Genomic DNA, 24,028 nt, shown 5'->3' on the forward strand with positions numbered 1-24,028 from the left:
GGCCCCTAGCTGCAAGATACGAATCTCCTCTTCTGTGTCAGCCAACTCCTACCGTATCCGTCTAAGAATTCCCACCTCCTTAGCTATACGCCCCCCCCTAATCACACATTTGAATCCCTCCCACAGGGTGCCCATCAAAGTAAACTCAAAGTAAGAATCAATAGAGGCCGACAGTTCCTCTTGAAAGACTGGAAGGCCTCGACCCTCCGCACCCTCTCAGGCAGATAGTCAGTAGAACGGGAGCATGATCCGAGAGGGTATGCGCCATTATCTCCACCCCAGTCGTGAGCCCCAACAGTGTATGGAAGTACCAAAAATACCCCAAAAAAATCTAGGCGTGCAGCCGAATTATGCGGAGCAGAGTGATGTGTGTATTGGCCCAGTGCCGGGTTCCGCACTCTCCATACGTCTTCCATCCCCCATACCACTAGCATACCCCGTATCCGGTCAGCTCTTCTATCCCCCAGGTGCGGGGTCGCTGCCCGTCCAGTCTCGGGTCCAAGACTGTATTGAAATCCCCTGCCCACAAAGTCTCCCCTTAAGGAATGTCCCCCAAGTGCCTCTCAATCCACTGCAAAGAGTCAGTTGAATCGTGATTGGGCCCGTAGTAGCATATCAACATATATAACTTCCCCTGGATTATCCCCTGCACTATCAATGCCCTGCCCTCCTCATCTTTCAGAACCCGGGTCAACCGAAACCCAACCATACTATGTATCAGGATGGCCACCCCCCTAGAATAGGAGGAATAAGATGAGAAGTACCTATGGCACCCCCAACTCTTACCGAATCTGGACTCTGTGTCTGCCGTTAAGTGGGTATCCTGGAGGAAGGCCACCCCCACCCGATGACATCTCCGGTATTGCAGAACCTTCCGGCATTTGGGTGAATTATTAAGACCCCTAACGTTCCAGGTCATGAGGTTAAGTGTCGCCATCAAAGGATGTTCTAACAAAAGCGCTTAAGGCACCCTCCACCAGCATGTGTTCCAGCGTCGCCCGTACAGTTATGCCGCCGCCCACCGCCCCTACCAACAACACCCCAAACTTGTCAGTGTCGTGTCCCCCCCTTCTGCCACTCTATCCCACCCCTCCAAAGACTCCCCAACCTTCCAACACAGTAACAAGCCCAACCATTAGGAAATTAACAAGCTCTCGCTTGGGGGACAATTAGGAGCCGACCCTCCCTGCACACCCAAGTTCAGCATACCCCAAACTCTCCACTCCGGTAGAGAACAGCAACATTAGGAAACTGCGCTTCTACCATGGACCCAGAGGCATATCGTGCATCGTCACCCCAGGAGACCGGAGATCGTGGCAACATATCTAGAAAGGAGCTAGCCTCTTCCGGGGTGTGAAAGAAGATCGATTTGCCTTTATGCTCCACTCTCAGTTTGGCTGGAAACAACATGGCGTACTTCATGCCCTTCTCTCGAAGTCTCTTCTTGACGGCAATAAATGTCTTTCTCGACGCCTGCACCTTATAGGAGAAGTCGGCAAAGAGTCAGATTGCATCGTCTTTGTAGTAGACCGTGCCTTTCTTCCTTGCCTTGCGGAGGGCCACATCCCTGTCCCTATAGTTTAGCAAACGGGCAATTTACGTGTGGGCAGAGCCCCCTCCACTCGGGATCCTGTGTGCCCTTTCCACCACGCATAGCAATGAGAAGCCCTCCAACCCCAGTGCTTCATGACAAATCTCCTCCACCAATTCCTCCATGTGATTCCGGTCCCACGACTCGGACAGGGCCACTATCCTGATGTTATTCCGCCTCGAGAACGATTCCAAATCTTCCTGTTTTGCCGCAAGCTCTTTCAACGGCCTCTTAACTTCAGACATGTCCCTGGACGCGGAAACCGCCTCATCCTCCATTGTCGAGACCCTGCCCTCAGCCTCATCAAGTCTCTCCTCATGCTTGTCAAGCCTTACTTGCATATGGTCCACCTTACAGGTCAGCGAGTCTAACTTCCCGTCCAAAGACTGAATGCCCGATTGTAACTGCGAAAACATTGTCTTAATGTCCGGAAAGGCCGTTGCATGGTCCACAGGGAGTGTGGAGGATTGAGCCTCCTGTGGCTCCTCAACCGGTTTATTACGCTTCACTAGCGCTGCCATCTCAAAATTCAGTTTGGCTTGCTGCTTTCCGCCCCTTGCCAGTTTTAGACATGTTGGGCTCCAACGGCTATGGAGCAACACCCGGGGATCAGGGGGGATCAGAGTGGAGTTGACAGCAACTGAGCATGGGCCCCGCACCCCGGTGGCTGGGGCCTCACCAGTACACAATGATCAACAGCCCCCACGGCCCAGTGAAGATCGTGACAAGGAGCTCCTCGGAGACGTGAGGCGGGCTGTTCCTCCCCACCCCCCAGATATTTTGTGGGTGCTCCACCAGCCTGCGCAGCTCCCAACCACCAGTCTGAGGTCCGGAATGCCTGCAGAGAGGCCGCCGCCTCGAATGTTCCACTCCTCAGCCCCCTGGGGTGCACAACCGGACAGCCCCCTACCACAGTGACCTCCTCACCAGGACCACAGTGCACCAGGCAGCACACCACTGCCCACCGCCGCCACCTCAGCACTGTGCCACCATCAGGTAAGTCGCGCTGTATAGTGAGGCCAGCGCGTTATCAGTCACCTCCAGGTATGCCCAAGACCAAGCCAACTTCTGGGTTGTCTGCCGCAAGCAGGGGAACCCACAGCCTGATCCCAGGACGGCTCTCGCTCCCCGGTACCTCCACAGGCGTCGCTCCTCCCAGCACTCTGCGGGTCCCCACGAACTGCAGCGGGAAGCCTTTGCCGGCCCCAGCTTCTAAACAACAGCAGAGCCTCCTCCAACCATCCAGCACCGCGCACATGGGACACTCACTGCGTGCCGCGGGTTCCCTCAGATCAGGCCGGGGGGGGGGCAGCATGAGCAGCCCCAGCAGGACATCTCCTCCTCCTCCGCCTGACAGTGCACCTCCGGTCCCTTCTGATCCCCGCTCCAACGCCTCAGCTCCCAGACACTCCAGAGTCGTTTGATCGGGGAGGGGGGGGGGGCTGGGTGGTACTGCCCTCTCCCCCGCAATCGCCGAGCTCCACCGCCCACGCACTGTACCAGACAGGCCCCGTCAGGTCTTCATGTATCCCCGTGCCAGTTGCGCCACCGGCGGCCGTCGCGGCTCTTTCACTGCTCGACAGGAGTCTGGTGCACACCTTCTTCAATCAGCCTGCCTCACTATATGAGCTTCTCGGGCCCCGCGGCTGCAGGGCCCCGGCTGCTCGATGCCCAGTATCCACCCGGATGGGCCGCCACAGGCCGTGACACCAGGGGCCGCCACAGCACTTCCCCCACTCAGCAGGAATACGCAAGCGCTCTCCAGCCGCTCTTCAAGCCCCCCAGTATGGGCTTCTCAGGCACCGATTTAACCGGAGAAAACGCCTGCAGGATCCCAGCACCACCCGCAGCACAACGCTGACGATTAAATAAGGGCAGAAGTCTGGGTACCGTCCGGATCCTTTACCGGATTTCTGTGTGCAGGGGAGCATCACAGGCTCGCGGCCATCTTGGTCTGGCTCGCTAGCGCCTCCAAGGGAAGAACCTGTTTTGATGAGACGTTCATAGATCAGACTGGTCTATTAACCTTGTCACGGGAGAAAAGAGGCAAGTAAGAGAAAGAGGGCGGGGTCGGCTGCAGGAGGGCAGAGTTTGCAGAAGAAGGGGGAAGGAGGAGAGTGGGCAGGGTGTCCTGGGTTTTAGAGATGAAGTGAGAGGCAAGGGCCGTGCAAAGGGCCTGGGAGGCGACAGCAGAGGTAGAGGCTGCAGTAGGGTTGGCCAGCTCCTTGCAGATTTTGAAGAGTTTGGCCATGGGCTCGGATGTGGGCTCTCTTCTTAGTATGGACAGAATCAGTATTGCCTTTGGAGCAGGCGGAAGGCCAGTTTGTCAGAGGATGAACAGGAAGCCCTCCATTTCCTCTCAGCCACCCTGCACTTACATTTAAGGGTAGCTAGGTCAGAGTCGTACCAAGAACTGCACTTTGCTTTGGTCTTCAAACGGATCCTCATGTGAGGTGCAAGGACATCAATCGGAGATAGAAGAGTAGAGCATGGAAAAGGCTGTGTTAGGATGTGAGTCAGCCGGAGGAGGGGGGGGGGATGTGGAGGAAGAGAAGGTGGTGGCGAAAGCCTCAACTGACACACGTTTCATGGGACGGATGTCCGAGAAGGTAGGTGGTATTCTTGGGGTTGGCTTGGCCTGAGGGGTAGAGAGGGTGAGAAGGGAGGAGAGGAGGGAGTGATCGCTGCAGGAGAGAGGAGTGGTCAGAGGGATGGAGAGGGGGAGGTCAGAGGAGATCAAAGCATCAAGCATGTGCCCTGCAGAGCGAGTTGGGCCAGAGGGGAGGATTGAAAGGGAGAGGGAATCGCAGAGGTCACAAAAGAGTACAGATGAGGAACAGGGTGAATCTAGATGGATATTAAAGTCACCAAGAAGGAGGATTTGAGTGGTTGAGGCCAGAAGAGAGGAGGAGAGGTCCGCCCACTCAGAGAGGAAAGAGGTGATCTGAACGGGGGGCCGATAGATCGCCACGGTAAGAGAGCGGCCAGGAGAGAGAAAGCCTGCAGACAAGGCATTTGAAAGAGGAGTAGGTCTGCATGGGAATGATAGAGGCAGGAATCCACTCAGGGAAGATCAGGGATACACCCCCTCCGGATCGGGTGGATCTCGATGCAGAGAGGATCTTGTAGCTGCCAGGAGTCAATGCTTGTGACATAACTGGCCGTGAACCAAGTCTCTTTGAGACCGAGGACATTGAGGTTGAATTCTTCAAGGTGGCGGCAGATATCAGAGGAGTGTTTGACTGCAGAGCGAGAGTTGAGAGTGGCAAGATGAAGGTTGCCAGCCTTAAAGGCCTTCCAGGGAGGGGTACAAATCAGAGGTACGCCATGCGGAGGTGAAAGAGCCAGAGTGGGGGCAGTAGAGAGGGCAAAATAGCCAAGGTGGGGGGGAGGAGAAGCAAGAGGGGACAGCATGAGATGAAAGGAAATTGATCAGGCGAGGGAAGTGCCTATCAAAGAGTAGGAGATTGGCTGAGGGCCTTGGACCATGACGGTGCCATTTAGGTAGACATTAATGATGAATTTAGGAGTCGAAGGGGACCATGAGAGCCGCCCAGAGGGTGCCACCATTAATGGGGGAGTAGGGGAAAGGGCAGAGCACAGAGATTATATGAAGAGTCCATAGATAAGGCGAAGGAACAACAAAGAGGATGTCGTTGAGGGTCTGTCCAGAGGAAGCGCTGGAATAGGTGTCAGCGATAGGGAGACTAGGGTTGGGGGCAAAGATATCCTTTTTGAAGTTCTTCCTACCAGACTTGGTGAGAAGGGAAGGATAGTCAATGGAAAAAACAGTTGGAGAAGATAGGAGAAACAGAAAGCACCATGGTAGGGGGGGGGGGGGAAGGGGTGGCGGGCAGCGGATAAGAATAGAAAAAGAAAAACGGTAGTCACTGGGTCAGTAGGTTACAGAAAAGCAGGTAATACAAACAAAGGGCAGAGCAAGTTTGCAGAACACAGCTAGATTGGAAATCATGTCAAATGGACAAACGGCTAGATTTGAAACTAAGCTAAATGCACAAATACAGCTAGATTTGAAACTAAGCTAACAAAAAAAACACAGCTAGATTTGAAATCAAGTCAAAAGCACAAACACAGCTAGATTTGAAACCAAGCTAAATGCACAAACCCAGTCAGATTTGAAATTGTAACTAGAATCAGATGCCAGTAATGGGTGCAAAACGAAATGCAAACCAGAGTGTAAAAATGGGAGTCAAGCAGAGAAGGAGAGTCAGTCAAAAGAGGGAAGGAGTGTATCCAGAAGGAGGGAACTAACCCATGATTAAGGAGGAGTGAATGTCATGGTAGTCCAGGGTGCTTTGAGGTGTAAGGTAGCAGCATCATCATGGAGGCACAAGTGCAGGAAAATCCCATGCAGCGTCCTGGCAGCGGACAGGGAGCAAACAGGGCCTTCGGTGTGGGCCTTAGTAGTCTGCGGCCGGCTCCTGCCTTCCGGTTGTTCGGATTGGCTCAAATAGCCGCGTGCAACCAATGGGAGGAAGAGCAGGGCCCAGGCAAGGAGATTAGGTCGAAAATGTATAGCTCATGCTGGAAGGTTAAACTATAAAATAATGCTGTAAGGTACCCACATTAAAGGTACAAAGCAAGTGAGAGAGAGCAAAAGACCTTGAAATGCTGATGCGATCGAATCCTTGACGTGTGCATTTAAAAAAGCAATTTAAATGCAGAATCTTGTAATAAGCACTCACACCGCTGTGCACTCCACAAATGTAATTGGGCTTACGACAGTGACTTGTGGATAATGTTGTAAGGCAAGGGCAGGCTTCACGTCGCCTAGCAGCAGAACAGTGAAAAAGAATGAATGAGGGGCCTTGTTGTGGGATTTCGTAGTCTGGGGACGATTCCTGCCTCCCGGTTGATCGGATTGGTTCAAGAAGCCGCGTGCAACTAATGAGGAGAGGAGCAGAGCCGGGCCCAGGCAAGCAGATTAGGTGGAAATTGATTCGGTCAGGCTGGGAGGCCAACAAGCCATAAAACAATGCTTCAAGGTACCGAGATTACAGGTACAAAGGAAGTCGGAGAGAGCAAAAGACCTTGAAATGCTGATACGATGAAAACTTTGAGGAGTGTCAGATGAAAACTTTGTGGCGTGCATCCACGCGGTCATCCTCATCTCAACCCAAAGGGCTGATGGCTGTGTCGATGTGGGAGATCGAAGACTCCAATAGGTTGTACCCAATGGCCTGGGCATCTGCCAGAATAGCCTTGAAGGAGGCTTGCTTGTCCGAAGGGAGGTCAGGCAGAAATGCCCCCAGCTCCCATCACAGCTTCTGGTTAGCCGCAGCCCTGAGGGCATCTGCGTTGGCTTGCCACAGATGCAGTCCTGAGATGGAATAAGAGCGCTTTCCCAAAGACTTCAGGACTTTATCCTCCTTGGAAAGACAGCTGGAGGTGGCTCGCATGGAGGAAGACAAAGACGAGGGTTTAAAATACAAGGAGGTTGCAGCCACCAATGAAGAATGAGGCTGCGGGTAGGAGGCCAGGAGGATAGGCTCCCCGTCCACCAACTTGAACTTGCTGTCAAGCTTTTGTTCATCTGGACGTTGGCCCTGGGATTCTCCCAGACCTTTTGAGCCACCTGCAGGACATCGTTCAGGAGAGAGATGCCAGAACTTATCGCAGTACACTTACCCAAGACCACTGCTAGCACTCCCAATTCCTAGGGGGCTTCATCGGGCAGAGGGACACCCAAGAACTCCACCAGGCCGTGAAGGCAGTCATGAAAGGCCTTAACGGATGCCGAGGGTTCATCACCCTGGGCATCATCATCCTCATCGCCACCCCTCTTTCACAGACCTAGTGGAATCCGGGCCCTGGGATAAAGGTGCCAATGGGTCCCCCCTAAATCCAGCACTGAAGACAGGTCCAACGGCTGTTGAGGGGAAGGGATGGTGGTAGATGAGGTTGGGGGGGTGGGGGGGTCTGAACAACCGGTAGGGTTTGGACTGGGGGAGGGACCACACTGGAACTGGGAGAGCCGGAGGGGTACCCAGAGGAGGGAGCCGAGGCAGTACCACCTGCGGATGACCTCCTTCAATATATCCTTGCAGAAGGAAAAGCTTGAAGAAGTGGTACACGCAAGCCGCCGGTCCCTAGGGGCCTGGTCCTCCGAGGTGCTGGGTCTCCGCTCTGGTCAAAGCACCAAGACGCCGGGGACGTGTGGCCCTAAGGCTGTGATGGGTAGATGAATCCCTGAGGAGACCAGATGCCCGTACTTTACGATCCGCTGCCGCTTCCAAGGGGACTGGGATCATCTTGCAAAGCCCATTTAGTGGGCGAAAGTACATGCAGCCCTGAGCTGGATCCAATAAGGCCCCCGGCGGGGCAGGCTCTGCCACGTGCCTCTCTGCCATTTTGAAGCCTTGCGCCATGCCCTAGGCAGGAGGGTATGGAGGCCATGAGCCATGAGTGGCCTTAGGATACAGCTTGGGTCTTGCACCTGAAGGAAACGCGTCGACCTCAGAGATCACTCTGGTGGGCGCTGAGCCCTCGGCTGGTTGGTTGTCATAGCGCCCTGACTGGACACCCTCAGCACCTGGATCGTGCTGAGGACAGACTATTGGAGGTGGCACTCAACTATTCCTTACCCCCTGGTGTTGGAGAGGACGACGAACCTGATCGTCCTTCCGAGGACAGCCTGCTAGGGCCCCCCTGCGCACCTTAACTTGGGAGCCGTTAGACTTGGAGGCCTCGGGCCTGCCAGAACCTGAATCCGAGGAACCCTGGGGAAGGAGTTGCCGCGCTGTGGAGCCGAGGTGAACAGAGGGCCTACCCTGTCTTGACAAGGTGGGACGGAGGAGAAGTGTGGAAGATCTCCTTCCACAGCAACAACCAATTCTTCAATACCCTGTAACCAAGAGCGCTGTAACCTACACATGCATCCCAGTGGTAGTTCGGGCCCCAAACACACAAGACAGAGTGCATGGGGATCCGAGGCCAGGAACAAACGGTTGCATGAGGCACATCTAGTGAACTTTCCTACAGCTGACATGCGCCAGGGGAGGTGAGGCACCGAAGGGAAGTTAAATAAGATTAAAAAAACAAAACCGGGATCAAGCAGAAAGCTAAAAAGAAAATCTCTGCGCTGGCTGCCAGGTCCGACACCATCTGTTGGGAAAGAGGGACTGGGGTGAGGCACCGGAGGGCAGGGCGTTCCCATGCCTGAGGCCATGCACCCATGCTCTATACTAAATTAAAGAGGAAGCTCAATTTTCCACTGCCAAAGGTTATGTTACTGTACCCATGTTGGGGGACACCCTATGAGTAAGGGTTGTCCTTTATATCTGTAATTTCCTTGAGATTCCAAAGCACTCGGATAGAAAATGCATAATCAGAGAAATAGTGTAGAAGGTTTAGTTAATACATAAGACATGTAACAACTAGAGCAATTCAAAAAGTACTTTTTTTAGGCACAAGGGCATGGGACAATACTAATATTTATTTCAATTAATTACTGAAAGTCTTAATACCGGCAGGCGCCAGGGAAAACTACTGAAAACTGACTTGACAACCATGTTGTAAGAACTGAAAATGTTGTTTTAGATGTCGATTCATGGCAAGGTCACAGGGCTTTTTAAAAAACATGGATAAGATGAAAAATATGTGATAGGAAAACAATTGATTAGTCACTGCATAGCTAGCTGCCAAGGAGCCCTTTCTTGTGCGCGACTCCTCAAGTCGCTGCCAAGGAGCCCTTTCTTGTGCGCGACTCCTCAAGTCAGTCCTAGTCTTTCATAATTGCATAGTAGGATTTGTAGTTTCTTTTAACATTTTATATATGGGCAAATAGGTACCAGCATGCATTGTGAATACCAAGACTGGCTCAAGTGATAAGCTTGACAAAGGGCAACTTGTGCATCTACTAGTCACAAGTGACTTGTTTGATTTGTTAAGGGGTACGGACAAGGCAAAGGTCTGTGGGAATTGGCTGCTATATTATGGTCTTTGACAGATACTCTATCCAGGCTTCTGTGCACCACGGTCTTACTCTACAGGCTGATGGGTTCTTCAGGAACCACTCAATGACTTGCTTAGTTAGGACTATGCATCTGCGCATGCTGCTTCGTCCACATTTAGTTACAATTATTTACAATGGCACAATACAAATTCCCCTGTAAAATGCAGATGAAGAATTGACTATCATTAAATGACCAAAATTGGAAAATATAGGACACCCTACCGTCAGTTGCAAGACTAAAGATGCAAATCTGTTCTCCTCCCACAGTATTACGGATAACCTGATTTTGGCAGTGCTTCGAAATGCCATGAAGCATACCTCCATAACTGACAGTTAGAATGTAGAATAACTGGCTTGTTAAGAGACATTGCAATCAACATAGCATGGACTTCTTCAATTAGACCTCACTATTCATGACAATGTGTATGGAGACTATAAAGGAGGGCACACCAATAGTATCTTGTTTTTTTCATGTGCAGAATGATCCCTCTCCAGACGGCTTGTCAATAAAAGTGGTGTATTTCTCCAAAGCCACGTTAATACAAATCCTTAAATTACTGTCAACTACTTTAAAAAAATATATATTTTTCTTCTCCAATAATTTGAGTCAGAGAAAAGCAATGTTGATATGCAATACCAGGTAGAGCGTCTTCTGCCTTCCTATGGTGACTCATGATTTTGTTTGTGCGTTAATAGCATGTTCCCTTTCAGTGGCTGCAGGCGTCGACACAATAGGTATTTCCTCCGGTTTGTGCTGCTAGAGCACACAATGTTAGAGCGCCCATGTGTGACTGTCCATTACCCCAAGATGACCATGATCTAAACGGATGGGTTGCAGTGATACGTGCATCAAAATGTAGGTGATTCTCCAAGATACAAGATATGGATTGAGTGTACTGATGAATCATCAAGAAAATGTGTGTTTCTATTCCTTTAGCATGATCCTTGCATTACAATGGAATAGTTTTCACATTCAGAACACCCTCTCCCTCAAATAAATTAATCAGCAAACACTGATGCCACACCTGGGGCCTGAACTCTGTATTGTTCCAGACGAGTAACGCATATCCTTCTCTTGCCAGATGTCCTCTCCATCTGAGCCTTCGTCGTCTTCGTCATCAAACTGTTGGATACGCTCCTTGCAGCAGATATCAAAGAGGTTGGCATTTGGCTAGAAGAAAATTGAAAGTAAAGGCAAAGATCAAACAAATAGAGAGCTTGCAAACATGCTATTGTGGCAACAAGAGTTTGCACAGATACTTACACTATCATCATCCGCATGAAGTGAAAATGTAATATTGGCAGTTTTGTCGAAGGGGGCACTGCAAGAAAGAAAAGAATATTAAAATGCATAGGGGAAGGCAGAGGAAAGGAACCAGTGACTGTATATGGAAATCAGATATAGATCACCAAGCACTGGTTCAACCAACTGTTTACCACTATACTGTGTGAAAAGGTACTGGCAGATATTTGGGTCATTGATCTGTAGCGAAGTTGCACAAGACATATAGACTTAAAATGTGTGTTATTTTTGTAGTGATGTTTCTTATCATATAACATTTACATTAAAAGCTGGAAGATGCCAAAAGCTGACTAATACTTTAAAAGATCCATGTAGCCAGAAGTTGGCAGATCTTAGTGCTATAACAGTCAACCTAACCATTAGCCCTCTCCAAGTGGATCACAAACCGATTTGAACTTAAAAGATGTACATACCAGTTTATTTTGAATGAATGTTTATAGAAACTAAATTAGGTGTGTTACTACTCGCAAATGGTAATCACCTATCATTAAGGCATTCATAGAACAATTAGAAGGCTGTGTAAACTATGCCTGAAGAGAAAGTGCAGGGAATGCGAGGCTCTCATACTTCTGAAAGAGATGTACTTTACCATGTCATCATTTACAAGTGAATAGGTTGAGAACTCGTTTCAAGAGAGCAAACGACTACTAAAATGGGAGTGTCGTACATTTATGACACAAAAAACAGTCTATCCGACTTCTTAGACTGGTGAGACTTTGGCGATCTGTAAATATGCCTGTTAAGTAGATGTGGACAAACTGCAAATGATTGAACTACAAAACAAGAAATAAACTAGTGTTGCATTCACAAAGGCATGCAGCAAAACAATGTGCACAAACAATAACAGCTGCATGTGCACACACAATAACATCTGCATTATGTTAAGATTGTGCTCAAACCCACTAATAGGAGCAAACCACACAAAAAAGGCCCAAACGGCAACCTAGTAGTAAATATTAATGGCTTGTAGCGATAAGTGTTCTTTGTATGCTTGTTAAAAAGGTTCTGCTACGTTTTGCCTCCAACTGCAAGAAAGTCAACGTCTTGTAGAAATGTAATTACATTCATCAAGTCTCGGACAAGGTCTTTATTTCTGCCTTTTGTTATGGAGAAAATATGAACATGAACAAGTTATTTGAGGTGGGTTGAATACAACATGCAGGACATTTGTGGGTTTAGCTCAGGTAGGTATGGTTCCACCTAGGTTTCAAGTTGCAGACAACATTCCCAGTTTTATTGAAATCTAAATAAAACAACCTCTCCAATTTGCCTCCTTTCGATTACCCCAACAGTCACCCCACTGATGAATTTTCAATTGTTAGGAGCTCCGACTCCATCAAGGGTGTGCTACGGACATTGTATAGTGAGATTATGTGGCATACCATGCATACATTTATCCCATGCAAAGGTGAGACCAAGCCAAAACGTGAGTCGCATTCTGGAATTTCAAACATTACAACTCCTTGAAGCAGCCTGAAGCGTTAAGCGCAATACAAGAACTCTACATAAACAATAAATTTATGTAAGAAGGTAAAAGAAAAGGGAAATGTTATCTAGGTAAGTGCGGCTTTCAAAATAATTCCAAATTACGATCACACACCCATTTGGGCTGAAAAGAAGAGGAAAAAAATCTAGTCCCAGGCAAAAATAAAAAAATACAGAAGTACTAGAAAACAAATTAGGTCTACTACACAGTTAAATGATTTTGAATAATCAGAATGGACAGGAAAGTAATCACTAATGCAAGCCCAGGGAAGGTTGTCATTTCAGCAGACCGTATGATAGGATAGGTTATTTATAACGCGCTTAATTCCCAGAGGTTTATGATGTGGCATTTATAACGTGCCTATACACAAGTGCTTCAAGATGCGACGAGGCAAGGGAGGGGAACAAAGGGAGGACAGACAACAATCCTACTAGGCCAGGTGTCATTCAGATCGCACAAGTGTGTGGGAAGGGGGCAGGGACAATGCAGTATATGGGAATAGATAAAACAATAAGTAAAGTAACAGCCATCATGTGGCAAGTGCATGGGTAAGTGCCGACATCAGGTGTCAAGGGCTGGTAGGGGGACTGTAGGGATACAGAAACAGTCCCCAAGTGTGGGGGGTTGCCTGGTGGGCAGTGCAGGTGTGCGACGCTGGCGGGGGAGGGACCTGGGTCCGAGATCAGAGGGTGTCCAGGTAGCCGGTGCAGTTCAGTGATACCCAGGTCAGCAGAGGAGACGAGGAGAAAAAGCAGAAGCAAAGAGAAAGGTTTTGAGGTGCTTCAAGAACCAGAGATGGATCTCATCAAGTTTAAGGGAGGCAATTTCCAGAGGGAGGCCCAGGCTGAAGAAAGATCTACCACCAACTTGTTGCTAAGAGAAGCGACTCACTCTGAGGGAGTTGGAGGCGGATGTATCTAAGCGCGGACCCAGGAATCGAACCTGTGGTGCTCTGTGTCGTCTTGCTTCCAAGGAGAGCACATTGCCCCTGAGCTATCCTCCCAAGACCTCCTTTTAACTATACATCTGCCCACATCCTAGGTGGCTGAAAACTAGTAAGAGTTAGTTTCACTTCCCAGAGAGCTTTATTGGCCAAGAGATGTGTCCGAATTCTCTCTGAATCAAATAAGCTGTCACACATAGGGCGATTCAGTCGACCAGACTGTCCGTTTGAATAAGTGACTGACAATACTTTTACCAGTCACTTAATCAAACTGAAAGTTTATAGTGCCTAGGCAATTAGAGAAGGCATTGAGACATACCTGTAACTCAGTGGTAATTACCCATCACATAACAGACGGACAAGAATAAATAAACTTGATGCAATGGCAATGCCCTACACGAGCGCCGTTTCAGGTGTTTGAAGCTCCATATAGCATAACGGCCACTTCTAGAAAGTGGGAAATTTGGTTATGTATATTTGTAATTGGGGATTTAATAACGTGCTTAATAACCAGAGGTTTCTAAGCGAGGACCCGGGGATCGAACCTGTGTTGCTCCACGTCATCTTGCTTCTAAGGCGAGCGCATTGCCCCTGAGCTATCCTAATGGCCAAACGAGCAGACCAAAAATAAAAACAACAGCATTATAGGCCAGTAACCTTTCCTTCATCACAGAAACTTAAATAATTATTAAAGGTCAACTAATAATGACGGTGGATGCTTTAAAAACTTGCCTGGGCTCCAAACAACTTAGCATTCTGGTTGCTCGCCAATAAAAATGACTTAGCAGGTCTGAAAACACCAATTGGACATTTAAATGCTGAAAACAATCCTGTGGGTGCTCAAACAGTTTTGGCAAACCCTGTTATCACTAATGGGATTTTGGGGAATTTTAGCCAGACTGAAAATAAACCACTGGACTGATCTGCACAAACACAAAAAAAGTAATGTGGATCAGACGAACCGCAAGGTCCTCACAAAGGTTGGTGAAAATACATCAAACAGTTTTGGGTGCAAGTTGAACTATGAAAATGTGCTTTGCAAACATGACCTTGTCGTGGTGAATGGCTCGCACAAAGACAACGTTGGCAGCTCACTAACACTGTGCGGAGAGGTGAGAGCCACCATTAAAACAGTCTTTAGCGTCACCAAGTGGATGTCTACCGAAGCCACTTGCTCGGAAGGCTTGCGTTGCAAAGCCACAAGAACCACATTGAGATCCCAGACCAGATGAAGTCTTTGCCCTGGAGGAAAAAGCCTAGACAACCCTTTAAGGTGGGCCTTAACCACCAGTTGGCTGCCGAAAACATGCTATGGGGAATTCTTGTAAGTCCCGATGGCCGCCAAATACGTGCAGTAAGTATCCACCTGGACTCCCGAACGAGCCATGTGTGCCAAAAAAGGCCAGGATGCGATCCAGAGAACAGGTGACGGGGTCAGACCCTTGTTGCGAGCCAAATGTCAGTAACTAGCCCATTTGCTCTTATAGTAGAACCGAGTCGATGGCCTCCTGGCCTGCTGAATGATGTCCCAGTTATCTGAAAATTGATCATGCTGAAGCCTCAGCTGATCAGAAACCAGGCCATCAGGGCCAGTTTAGCTGGGTCCGGATGTTCGACTGCCCCGCCCTGCTGTGTCAGGAAGCCCCTGCTGGGGATCGGAAGATGGATGGGACCCTGGGAGCACAACTGCAGCAGATTCGAAAACCAGGTTCTCGAAAGGCCAGTGGGGGGAAACCAAGATGAGGCTGCAACCCACGGAGGCCCAGAACATGCAGAGAGTCCGTTGGAGCAGAGGGGTGGCTTGGAACGCCCAACATGTGCGGCCATGCCAACAGATCTGAAAGGCATCTCCCAGTGACCCCTGACCTGCCCATGAAGCAAACTGGGTGCCACTTGGCATTCCGGGGGGAGGTAAACACCCATCGCTGGAACAGGGACCACAAGGCTTCCATGCACACCTTCCACTTGCATGTGTTTAACCCCAAGCGGCACAGCTGGTCCACTTCTGCATTGCTGTCCCCCGGGAGGTGGACTGCTGAAATCCAAATCCCCTGTGTCAGGGCCCATACCCTGATCGATACCTCCTCCATCCAGGAGCGGTGGTATGCAGATGCTGTCCGACAGCTCGTGTCTCCTGCGCCCAGTTGGCTGTCATGTGGAGCTGGAGGCACCTCATCTTGAGGTGGGCGTGCATCATGCCCAGAATATGCTGGAAAGACCATGCTGAGGTGGTCGAGTTGGCCAGAAAGTGTCCCACTGCCTTGCGGAAGGACAGAAGCCTCTCAGATGTGGGCAACACCCGCTGAGTAGTACTGTTCCTACCCACCCCTAAAAGAAAACCAATTTCTGAGACGGGCAGAACTGCGATTTCCTATGGTTGAGTGAAAACCCCAGCTGATGAAGGGTATCCGCCAATCTCTGGCAGGAGTGCACCACCACTTCGGGTGACCCAGTCCTCACTAACCTGTCATACAGATAAGGGTATAGATGATGGTCCTCCAAGCACAGAAGGCCCACCACTTCACTCATCAACTTCGTGAAGACACAAGGGGCTGAGTTCAGGCCAAAGGGCAGCACCTTCTACTGGAAGTGGTACAACATAATGGTGAACCACAGAAACTACTGATGTAGTCAGTAGATGGTCACATGTATGTAAACATCCTTGAGGTCCAGGGACACATCCGGTCCCCTGCACAGAGAGACTCAGCTATGTGCGTGGGATTAATCATCTTGAAGCGTTCCAGACAGATTTAGAAATGACAGTTCCAGGACAACCCTCAGGCCAGCCTGGTTGTTCTTGGGTACTGCAAAAATCCTGGAATAGTACCCGGAGCCCCTGTCTGAAAGAGGAACTGGTTCTATCGCCTGCATCTCCAAGAATGAAAGGACCACCCGTAAAAGAGCTGGGGACCCGATCTGACGAAGAGGAGGAGAGGATGGTAGAGGCAAAGGAAGAGGAAGACTGAAGCCCATGGAAACTACTGAAAGGATCCACGGGTTGCCAGAAAGACGCTTCTAGGTGTCCTGGAAAAGATCTGAACGCCACAGGCGAGCTGTGTTCCCAGACCTTGACGTCACTGCTTCTTGGCATCAGAGGTGGGGACAGAGGAGGGGGAATCGGAAAAACCTGGCGAGGTCCTCTGCCGCTTCCTCCTGTTGTGGCTGGGTGACCTATCAGGATTCCATGTACCACAGTCCTGAAACTCATTGAAGCCAGATAAAGCGCATGGTTTGAACTCGGTCCTGCCCTGGGACAGAGGGAAGGATTTATGCTCAGGTTTCATCAGGATAGCAAAGGACTTGGAGATTTGAGTGGAGGTTTTCTTCTTTGTCAACTCGTCATCGGCTGAGGAAAAAGGTCCACTCCCTTGAAGGGCAAATCCGCTCCTGCACGTGAGATGAAAACTTTGTGGTGTGCATCCACGCAGTCCTTCTCATCTCGACACCAAGGCACAGTCCTCTGCTAGCTGTGTCGATGTGGGATACTGAAGACTTCATGAGATCCTGCGCAATGGCCCGGGCATCTGCCAGTCGGGCCTTGAAGGAGGCTTGCTTGTCCGAAGGGAGGTTGGGCAGAAATTTGCAGAGCTCCCGCCACAGCTTCTGGTTAGTCGCAGCCAAGAGGGCGCCAGCGGAGGCTTGCCGCAGATGCAGTCCTGAGATGGAAGAACAGCACTTTCCGAAAAACTAAAGCACCTTGTCCTCGAGACAACTGGAGGTGGCTCCTGTGGAGGAAGACGAAGACTATGGTTTCGAATATAATGAGGCTGCTGCAACCACTGAAGAATGTGGCTGCGGGTGGAAGGCCAGGATGAATGGCTCCCTGTCCTTCAGTCTGAACGGGCTGTCCGACTTCTTGTTCATCTGGGCGTTGGCCGAGGGCTTCTCCCAGACCATTTGTGCCACCTGCATGGCATCCTTGAGGGATACCGGAACGGATGGTAGTACGCTTACCCAAGATCTCTGCTAGCAGTCCCAACTCCTGGGGGGCTTACCCGGGCAGAGTGACCCCTAAGAACTCCGCCAAGCCCTGAAGGCACTGAACGTCATCGCCCCACCTTTTTTTTTTACAGACCAAGGGAGGACACAGGTGCCGAAGGTGTCCCCCGTGCTGAAGACTGGTCCAACGGCTATTGACGGGGATGCGTTGGTGGTATAGGAGGAGGTGTCTGAACAACTGGTAGGGCCTGGACCGGGGGAAGGACCGGCACTGGAACCGCAGCGCTGGAGGAACAGGAGTACAATACAGAGCAGCGGGCCAGGGAGGCGCCACCTGCGGGATGACCTTCAAACTATCCTTCAGGAGCCCCTTCATCTGAGGGCAAGGTATGAGGAGGAGAAAGCGCTCAAAGAAGTGGTCCTCGCTAGCCGCTGCGCCCCCAGGGTCTCGGCCCTCCAAGGCGATGGGCCTCCGCTCCTGGTCAAAGTGCTGAGGCGCTCGAGGCAGGTAGCCATTAGGCTGTGATGGTTAAATGTATCCCTGAGGAGACCAAAAGACTGTACCAAACAATCCGCTCCCGAATCCAGAGAGAAAGGGACTGGGATTGTCTTGCAAAGCCCATTCAAAAAGCTAGAGCATGGGCGGGCTTTGAGTTGGATCGAAGATGACCGCTGGCCTGGAAGGCTCCGCAACGTGCCCCTCTGCCATTTTGAAACCTTGCGCCACGCCATGGACGGGGGGTGTGAAGGCCCTAAGCCATGTGAGGCCCCAAATAAGGGAGGATACAGCTGTGGTCTTCCGCCCCAAGTAGAAGCGTCTACCTCAGAGATCACTCTGGTAGGCACTGATCCCTCGGCTGGCTGGTAGTGGTAACCCCCTGACGGGCAACCTTGGAGCAAGCTCTGGTAGGTTGTACGCCACCGCCACCTGTGCCGGTAGCTGTGGTGGATCAAGCCGAGGACAGACTCTTGGAGATTGCACTCGACAATCCCTTACCCCTTGCTTAGTTTAGTTTATTTGTAGATCGCAACCAAGCTCTGAGCCATCTGGGCGCTTACAATGCAAGGAAAACAATATTTATACAGATTACAAAGTAACAGATATACAAATGTACATTAATATTAACAAAACAGTTTGGGTGCTAAAGTAGGCTTGACAATCATACTTTGCAGTGGCTGCTCATGTCTTGCTCCATTAGCCATAACTTTACATTTTTCCTGAACAAGTGGTATGAGGGCGCAGATCTAAGTGTTAGGGGAAGAGTGTTCCGATTTTCCCTGCTAAGACATGGAAGCGGACCCCCCCAGCTCTCTGTAGGTTGAACCTTGGAATTTTGATACAGTCTGATTGGGCGGATCTGGTTGGGCAGGCTAGTATGTTGCACTGGAAACTGTTGGAGAGATACTTGGGTGCCAAGTTGGCGAGACACTTGTGTGTAATAGACAGGGTTTTGAAAGCAATTCTTTGCTTGATAGAAAGCCAATTAAGATTACCTCTGGTAACAGAGATGCACTGTGACCTTGCGATATTTAAAGCTGATCTAATGGCATTATTTTGTAAGACTTGCATTTTATATTTAGATTCCAATCAAGTTTTGAAAGCACTAGGGCCCTGGCTAGTGTGATGCAATTTGCAGTGGTTAGGAAAGGTCTACAAGCTGTGATTAGTTTACAGGTTTAGGCCGGTGAGGAAGCAATTGCATTAGTTTGTCTGGTTAGAGATAGATCTGAGTCAATGTAAATTCCTAAGGTTTTTACATCCTTAGCGATTTTGATTACGTTTCCATCAATATTGAATGAGGCAAATTATACATCCAGTTTGTTCACTTTTACTGCCGATCCAAGGAGAAGCAACTCTGTCTCATCAACGTTAAGACAGAGTCCATGCTTGGCCATCCAGGCTTGATTAAATAGGGAAATATCATTGAGTGCTGTCTGTGGCGTAATCACCAGTGATGGGGATGAGTATTTGGGTGTTGTCTGCGTAGTTGGTGTACGTGACACCCAAATAGTCAAGGTCATCAAACAAAGTCTTGGTGAACACATTGTAAAGTGTTGGTGACACAAAGGAACCTTGAGGGACAACTGGATCCAGGCGTTAGCTTTATCCGAGAAGTGTGCAGCCGAGGTTAGATGGTTGCAGAGGACTTTCTGGTTCACCAAGTCGAACGCAGCCGACAGGTCGAATAAGAGGAGCAGGGAAAATTTGCCTTCGTCTTTGAGGGCTTGAATTTGGGTTTTAAGGTCCAACAACCTGTTTCAGTTCCGTGTCTGGGTCTAAACCCTGATTGTCTGAGACCAAGCAGGTTAATGGAGTCAAGATGACGCTGAATTTGCAAATAAACCGCACAATCCAAAATTTTTAACCGGAGCAGTACTCTGGTAATGGGTCTGTAATCTGAGGGATTGGATGGGTCTAGAGTTGGCTTTTTTTAAGAGCGGAAGTACGCAAGCATCCTTCAAATTATTAGGCACAATGCTAGTTTTGATTGAGGCATTTATGAGAAATGTAATAAAGGGAGCGAGTTCCTTTGCGGCCTCTTTACGGACTGCGGCTTGGCAAATATCTCCCTTGCAGTTACACGGTTTTAGCTTCAGAATAATCTCCTCTACCTCCTTAGTGGAGAGGGGGGAGAAGTTTAAATGGTTATGGTGGTTCTGTTCTATTATGTTAGGAATAGGAGTAGATGATGCGTTCGTGATAGTGAGTTTTTTTTAATTCTATTTTACTTTGGAGCATGGCAATTTGATCTTGTAGGGCTTTCTGCATATCAGTGAACCAAGAAGCATCTTTAACGCATGTGTCTGGTGCTGGGGTAGGGGGTTCAAGATCTTGAAGGATACTGAAGAATTCCTTGGTGCTAGATGTTGCGTTTGGGATAAGGTCATTGGAATTGTTTTTTTTTTTTGCTACGATGATGGCTTCTTTGTAATTGAGGGATGCTAATAGAAAATTATCCTTATTTTCTGAAGACGGGAGAGTTTTCCAGAGGGTTTATGAATTTCTTTTCAATTTTCGAAGAAACCTAACGTTAATGTGTGCCCTTGGTTTGGATTTGCGTAATTTTAGCGGTGCATTTATGTAGATCGCATTAAAAATGGTACTGTTATAGAGGTCAACTAAGGTGGTGGCATTCATAATAGTCGTGGAAGGGTTGATGATAGGTTGAAGAGGCAATCATGTCTCAGCTGTTATATTACGTTTGTTTCTCGTACTCTTAGGTGGAGCTGGTGTCGATTTGATCTGCTGCATACCTTCCCTTATGAGGAAAGAGATGAGATGGTGGTCTGAACATGCGCAGGGTGTGTTAGACAAAATGTTTATGTCGCAGTTGAGGTCCGCTAGCCAGTCTAGGGTTCTGCATTTATTGTGAGTTGGTTCGGTTATGCGATGTCGGAATCCTAGTTCAGTGATAGTGTTGGCAATAGCACATGCTTTAGAATCTTTAGGATCCTGAAGGCCAAGGTTAATATCACCCATAAGGATAACTTGGGGGTTGGTTTTAGTGTTGGTTGATAGAAGGGAAATATCTTCTTGGAAGGTAGAAGTGGGGCTAGGGAGTCTATAAATGAGCGAGTAGCCTGGACGGCCTCAGGTCTGGCAGAACCTGAATCAGAGGAACCCCCATCTGTGGGAACCCCAGGGAAGTAGTTGCCGCGCTGTGGACCCTTGCTGTACAGAGGGCCTACCTGGTCTTCAGGAGAGGTCCTGGAGACAAATTCCTTAAGGTGGGGCAGAGGTGAAATTTGGAAGATCTCCCTCCACTGTGACAACCAATTCTTAAATGCCCTGTGACCGAGCGCTGCAAGTCAAACATGAGTCCCAGCGGTGGTCGGGACTGAGCAGTCGCCTGAGGCACATTTTGTGAATCCCCCTGTACATAACATGCGCCGGGGGACGCGAGGCACTGAATGGAAGTTAAATAAGATTGAAAAAAATAAAACGGGGAGCAAGCAGAAAGCTAAAAAAGTCTCTGCGCTGGCTTCCAGGTCCGACACCATTCGTGCAGAAAAAGGGATTGAGGTTAGGTGTCGGAGGGCAGGGCGTTCCCGTGCGCTATACTTAATTTAAAGGTGAAGCTCCATTTTTCACTGCCACATTTTTCCAGTACCGTCCCCATATTGGGGGACGCCCACAAGGATGGATGAAAGGGGACATCACTATCAGTATAATCCTATATACTAGGGATGAAATTGGGGGTGGGGGATACAAAACAAAGTCAGATCTTACGTTATCACAACAGGTAATAAAAATAGTACAGTACCGTGATGAATCCAGGGAATTACGTCCCTTCTCCTCAAGAGGAGGGACCACCTCCTTTCGGAATAGGGCGGCAAGTACGATGCACGACTGAGGGGACATGCAAGCGAGATCTCACCTGGGGTCACCCTCCCCCCCCCCCCTTTAGTGGTCATGGAAGCTCCAGGAAAGGCTGTGCCTAAACCTCCCTATGAGACAGTCACCACTGTTCGTTGGTTGAGTGGGGATTGAATCATGTTGTGATGTAGAGAGCCCTTTAATTGGGAATGTCTTGGTTGCTTATCCCACTCTCTTGGCCTCTGTTCTGGAGACGTGGAACCAAACCAGTTTGCTCTTTTTTTCCCATCCAGAGACAGGCGTACACATCTTACCTGCATGGAAACGGTACATATGCAGCCCGCATACAGTCTTAGCCTGTGCTGTGTCGCTAGGTGGATCAATCATGGAGGCAGGACCACATCAGATACGTGATGGGCAGAGGAATCCCAGGAGCCCATGGAACGCTGCTGAACCTAGGAGGATGAAGAGCCCGAAGATCACATGTCCCCACGACCTCAGCCCACAAAGGGCTTAGAAACCCAGTACCCCTGGAGGGCGCAGGAGTATTGCAGCTTGCAAACAACCAGTGAGACCGGATAACCCCAAAGGGGGTGAAGCTGAGAAAAATGTTCTATGCATAAAGCCAGTGAGGCCGGATAGCTTGTGCCGGGGTAACAGAAATAAGAAAACTAGAAACATCCTGAAGCTGTGAACCTGACACCAAGTCCCCAGAAAGTGGCATAAATCCAGCGAGTCAGACAGTCTGAAGGATCATGGAGCTCTGCCAGGGCTAAGAACTTGAACGACCCAAAGAGGGATGAGAATCGTAATCCGTCACACAGGGCAATGGAACCAGAAGGTCCGGAGATACCCTGGAGAGGTCAGCAAAAGAGATCAGCTAAACACAGGCTTAGGTTGTCTTATTATACAAGAGAGTGAAATACAAGGACAAGTATTACAGCTGAAGGTTTACATTTTTGAGTTGAACAAAATATTGGCCAGGAGTCCACTTCTACAGAGAATCAAGTGAGACACTGAACCTATTTTGAATTATACCAGTAGGCTTAGGCCAGAGTTAAAAAAGGAAAGCACTGGGGATACAACTGGGTGGGGTTCAAGCACCAGCCAACCCAAGTCAAGTGGGGAGTTCAATACTCCTTTAGGCTAATTTATGTTCATTCGTTATTAGTGGTAGGGTCAGACAGTAGGATAGAACTGGTTTGGGAGAGAGGATGAATGTTATTTTGCAAGACATCCTGACAAGCACAAATGTATTATTTTTTACAACAGGGAACCATCATCACAGTGGAAGGGCTAGGAAAAGCATTCATTTACTATAATAAGCCTGATTCAATTGAGAGCATATCTTCTAGACTGTCTCCTATCTCTGACTTAATATAGTACCCAGATGACTCACAAGATCCAGAAGACACAATTAGCAAGAATTAGGTACCAGTTAGCTATAATAGGCAAGGATAAAGAGCAGGGAAATGTGCATATCTTTATTATTCAGAAAAGATTATAAAATAAACAGGTATCCTTTACAAAATAAACCAAATGCCCAGAAAACTCAAGGGCTCCAATGAAGGAGGGGATCTGCGGGTGGGTGGAGTGGACAGAAACAGGGCAGAATCCAAGTTAAGGACTTGTTTTAGTTAATGTAGTTTATAAAAGTTCAAAAAGGTTCCGCAATAGGACACTACATTTTTTTTAAAATGTAAGTTTATTTGGTTAAAATAAACATTTACACATAATATCGTAAGCAAAATGCTATTTAAAAAAAACAAAACACAATCAAGAACATTACAAAAAATTAGTACAACATATGTCCCGATTCAAAGTACATTACAAAAGGTATGTCTGGCAGGTGTCTGGGGTTGCTGTTGGTACTCTTGTTCAAAGGAGGATTGCCATAGCATTTAGGTGCTCGACTGCTCAAGTGGGCGGGACAAAGACTGATTTGCAAATGGATATACCTCCTTTGTGAAAGGTACAGTGAGCTAAAAGATGTGGCTGCGGACTCTGATTAGGTACATTTCCCAGAAAAGGTGATCATGCCGTGTCTTTCTTGCAGATGGGTGTCCGGACCTCATTTTTGTAGGTAAAATATTAAACCTTCATTTCATAATAAAAGTTCTCAAATAGACATCAACTGTATGAATAAAATAACCAAAATGGATCAGAAATGGAAAACCTTACAGTCTCCATAGACCTTTTTTTGTCTATAAAAAATCCATACTGTTCATCCGATCTCAAATCTGGGCCTTCCTCCCCAGTTGTTTCTTTGACTCTATATAATTCAACTTACAATCATAAAACCAGCACACGTGGTTGTGAAATTCAAGATATGATTGCACAAATTCACACATAACTTTGTTGCAATTGGGATAAACAAGACATTTCTGAAAAAAAGGAAAGCAAAGAACTTCCAGAGTTCCCCAAAATCTTAATGTAAAGCAGACCTCTGCTGATCATTACAGTTGTGTCTAAA

The 24,028-nt window shown here is 48.7% G+C and overlaps 1 protein-coding gene across 5 annotated transcripts in view; it reads right to left on the minus strand.

Moving 5' to 3' along the window:
- PPP6R1 (protein phosphatase 6 regulatory subunit 1) overlaps nucleotides 1–24,028 on the minus strand; it is a 1,952,116-nt gene that overhangs the window by 562,294 nt on the left and 1,365,794 nt on the right. For all 5 annotated transcript variants that reach the window (XM_069638194.1, XM_069638176.1, XM_069638186.1 and 2 more), the window contains 2 exons: nucleotides 10,831–10,888; nucleotides 10,592–10,737 (listed from right to left, as the gene is read on the minus strand). In XM_069638194.1, coding sequence (XP_069494295.1) covers nucleotides 10,592–10,737; nucleotides 10,831–10,888 — 204 coding nt within the window. The remainder of the gene's footprint in view (nucleotides 1–10,591; nucleotides 10,738–10,830; nucleotides 10,889–24,028) is intronic.

This window comes from Ambystoma mexicanum, chromosome 1q (assembly GCF_040938575.1).
Source record: "Ambystoma mexicanum isolate Mex_15411 chromosome 1q, UKY_AmexF1_1, whole genome shotgun sequence".
NCBI lineage: Eukaryota > Metazoa > Chordata > Amphibia > Caudata > Ambystomatidae > Ambystoma > Ambystoma mexicanum.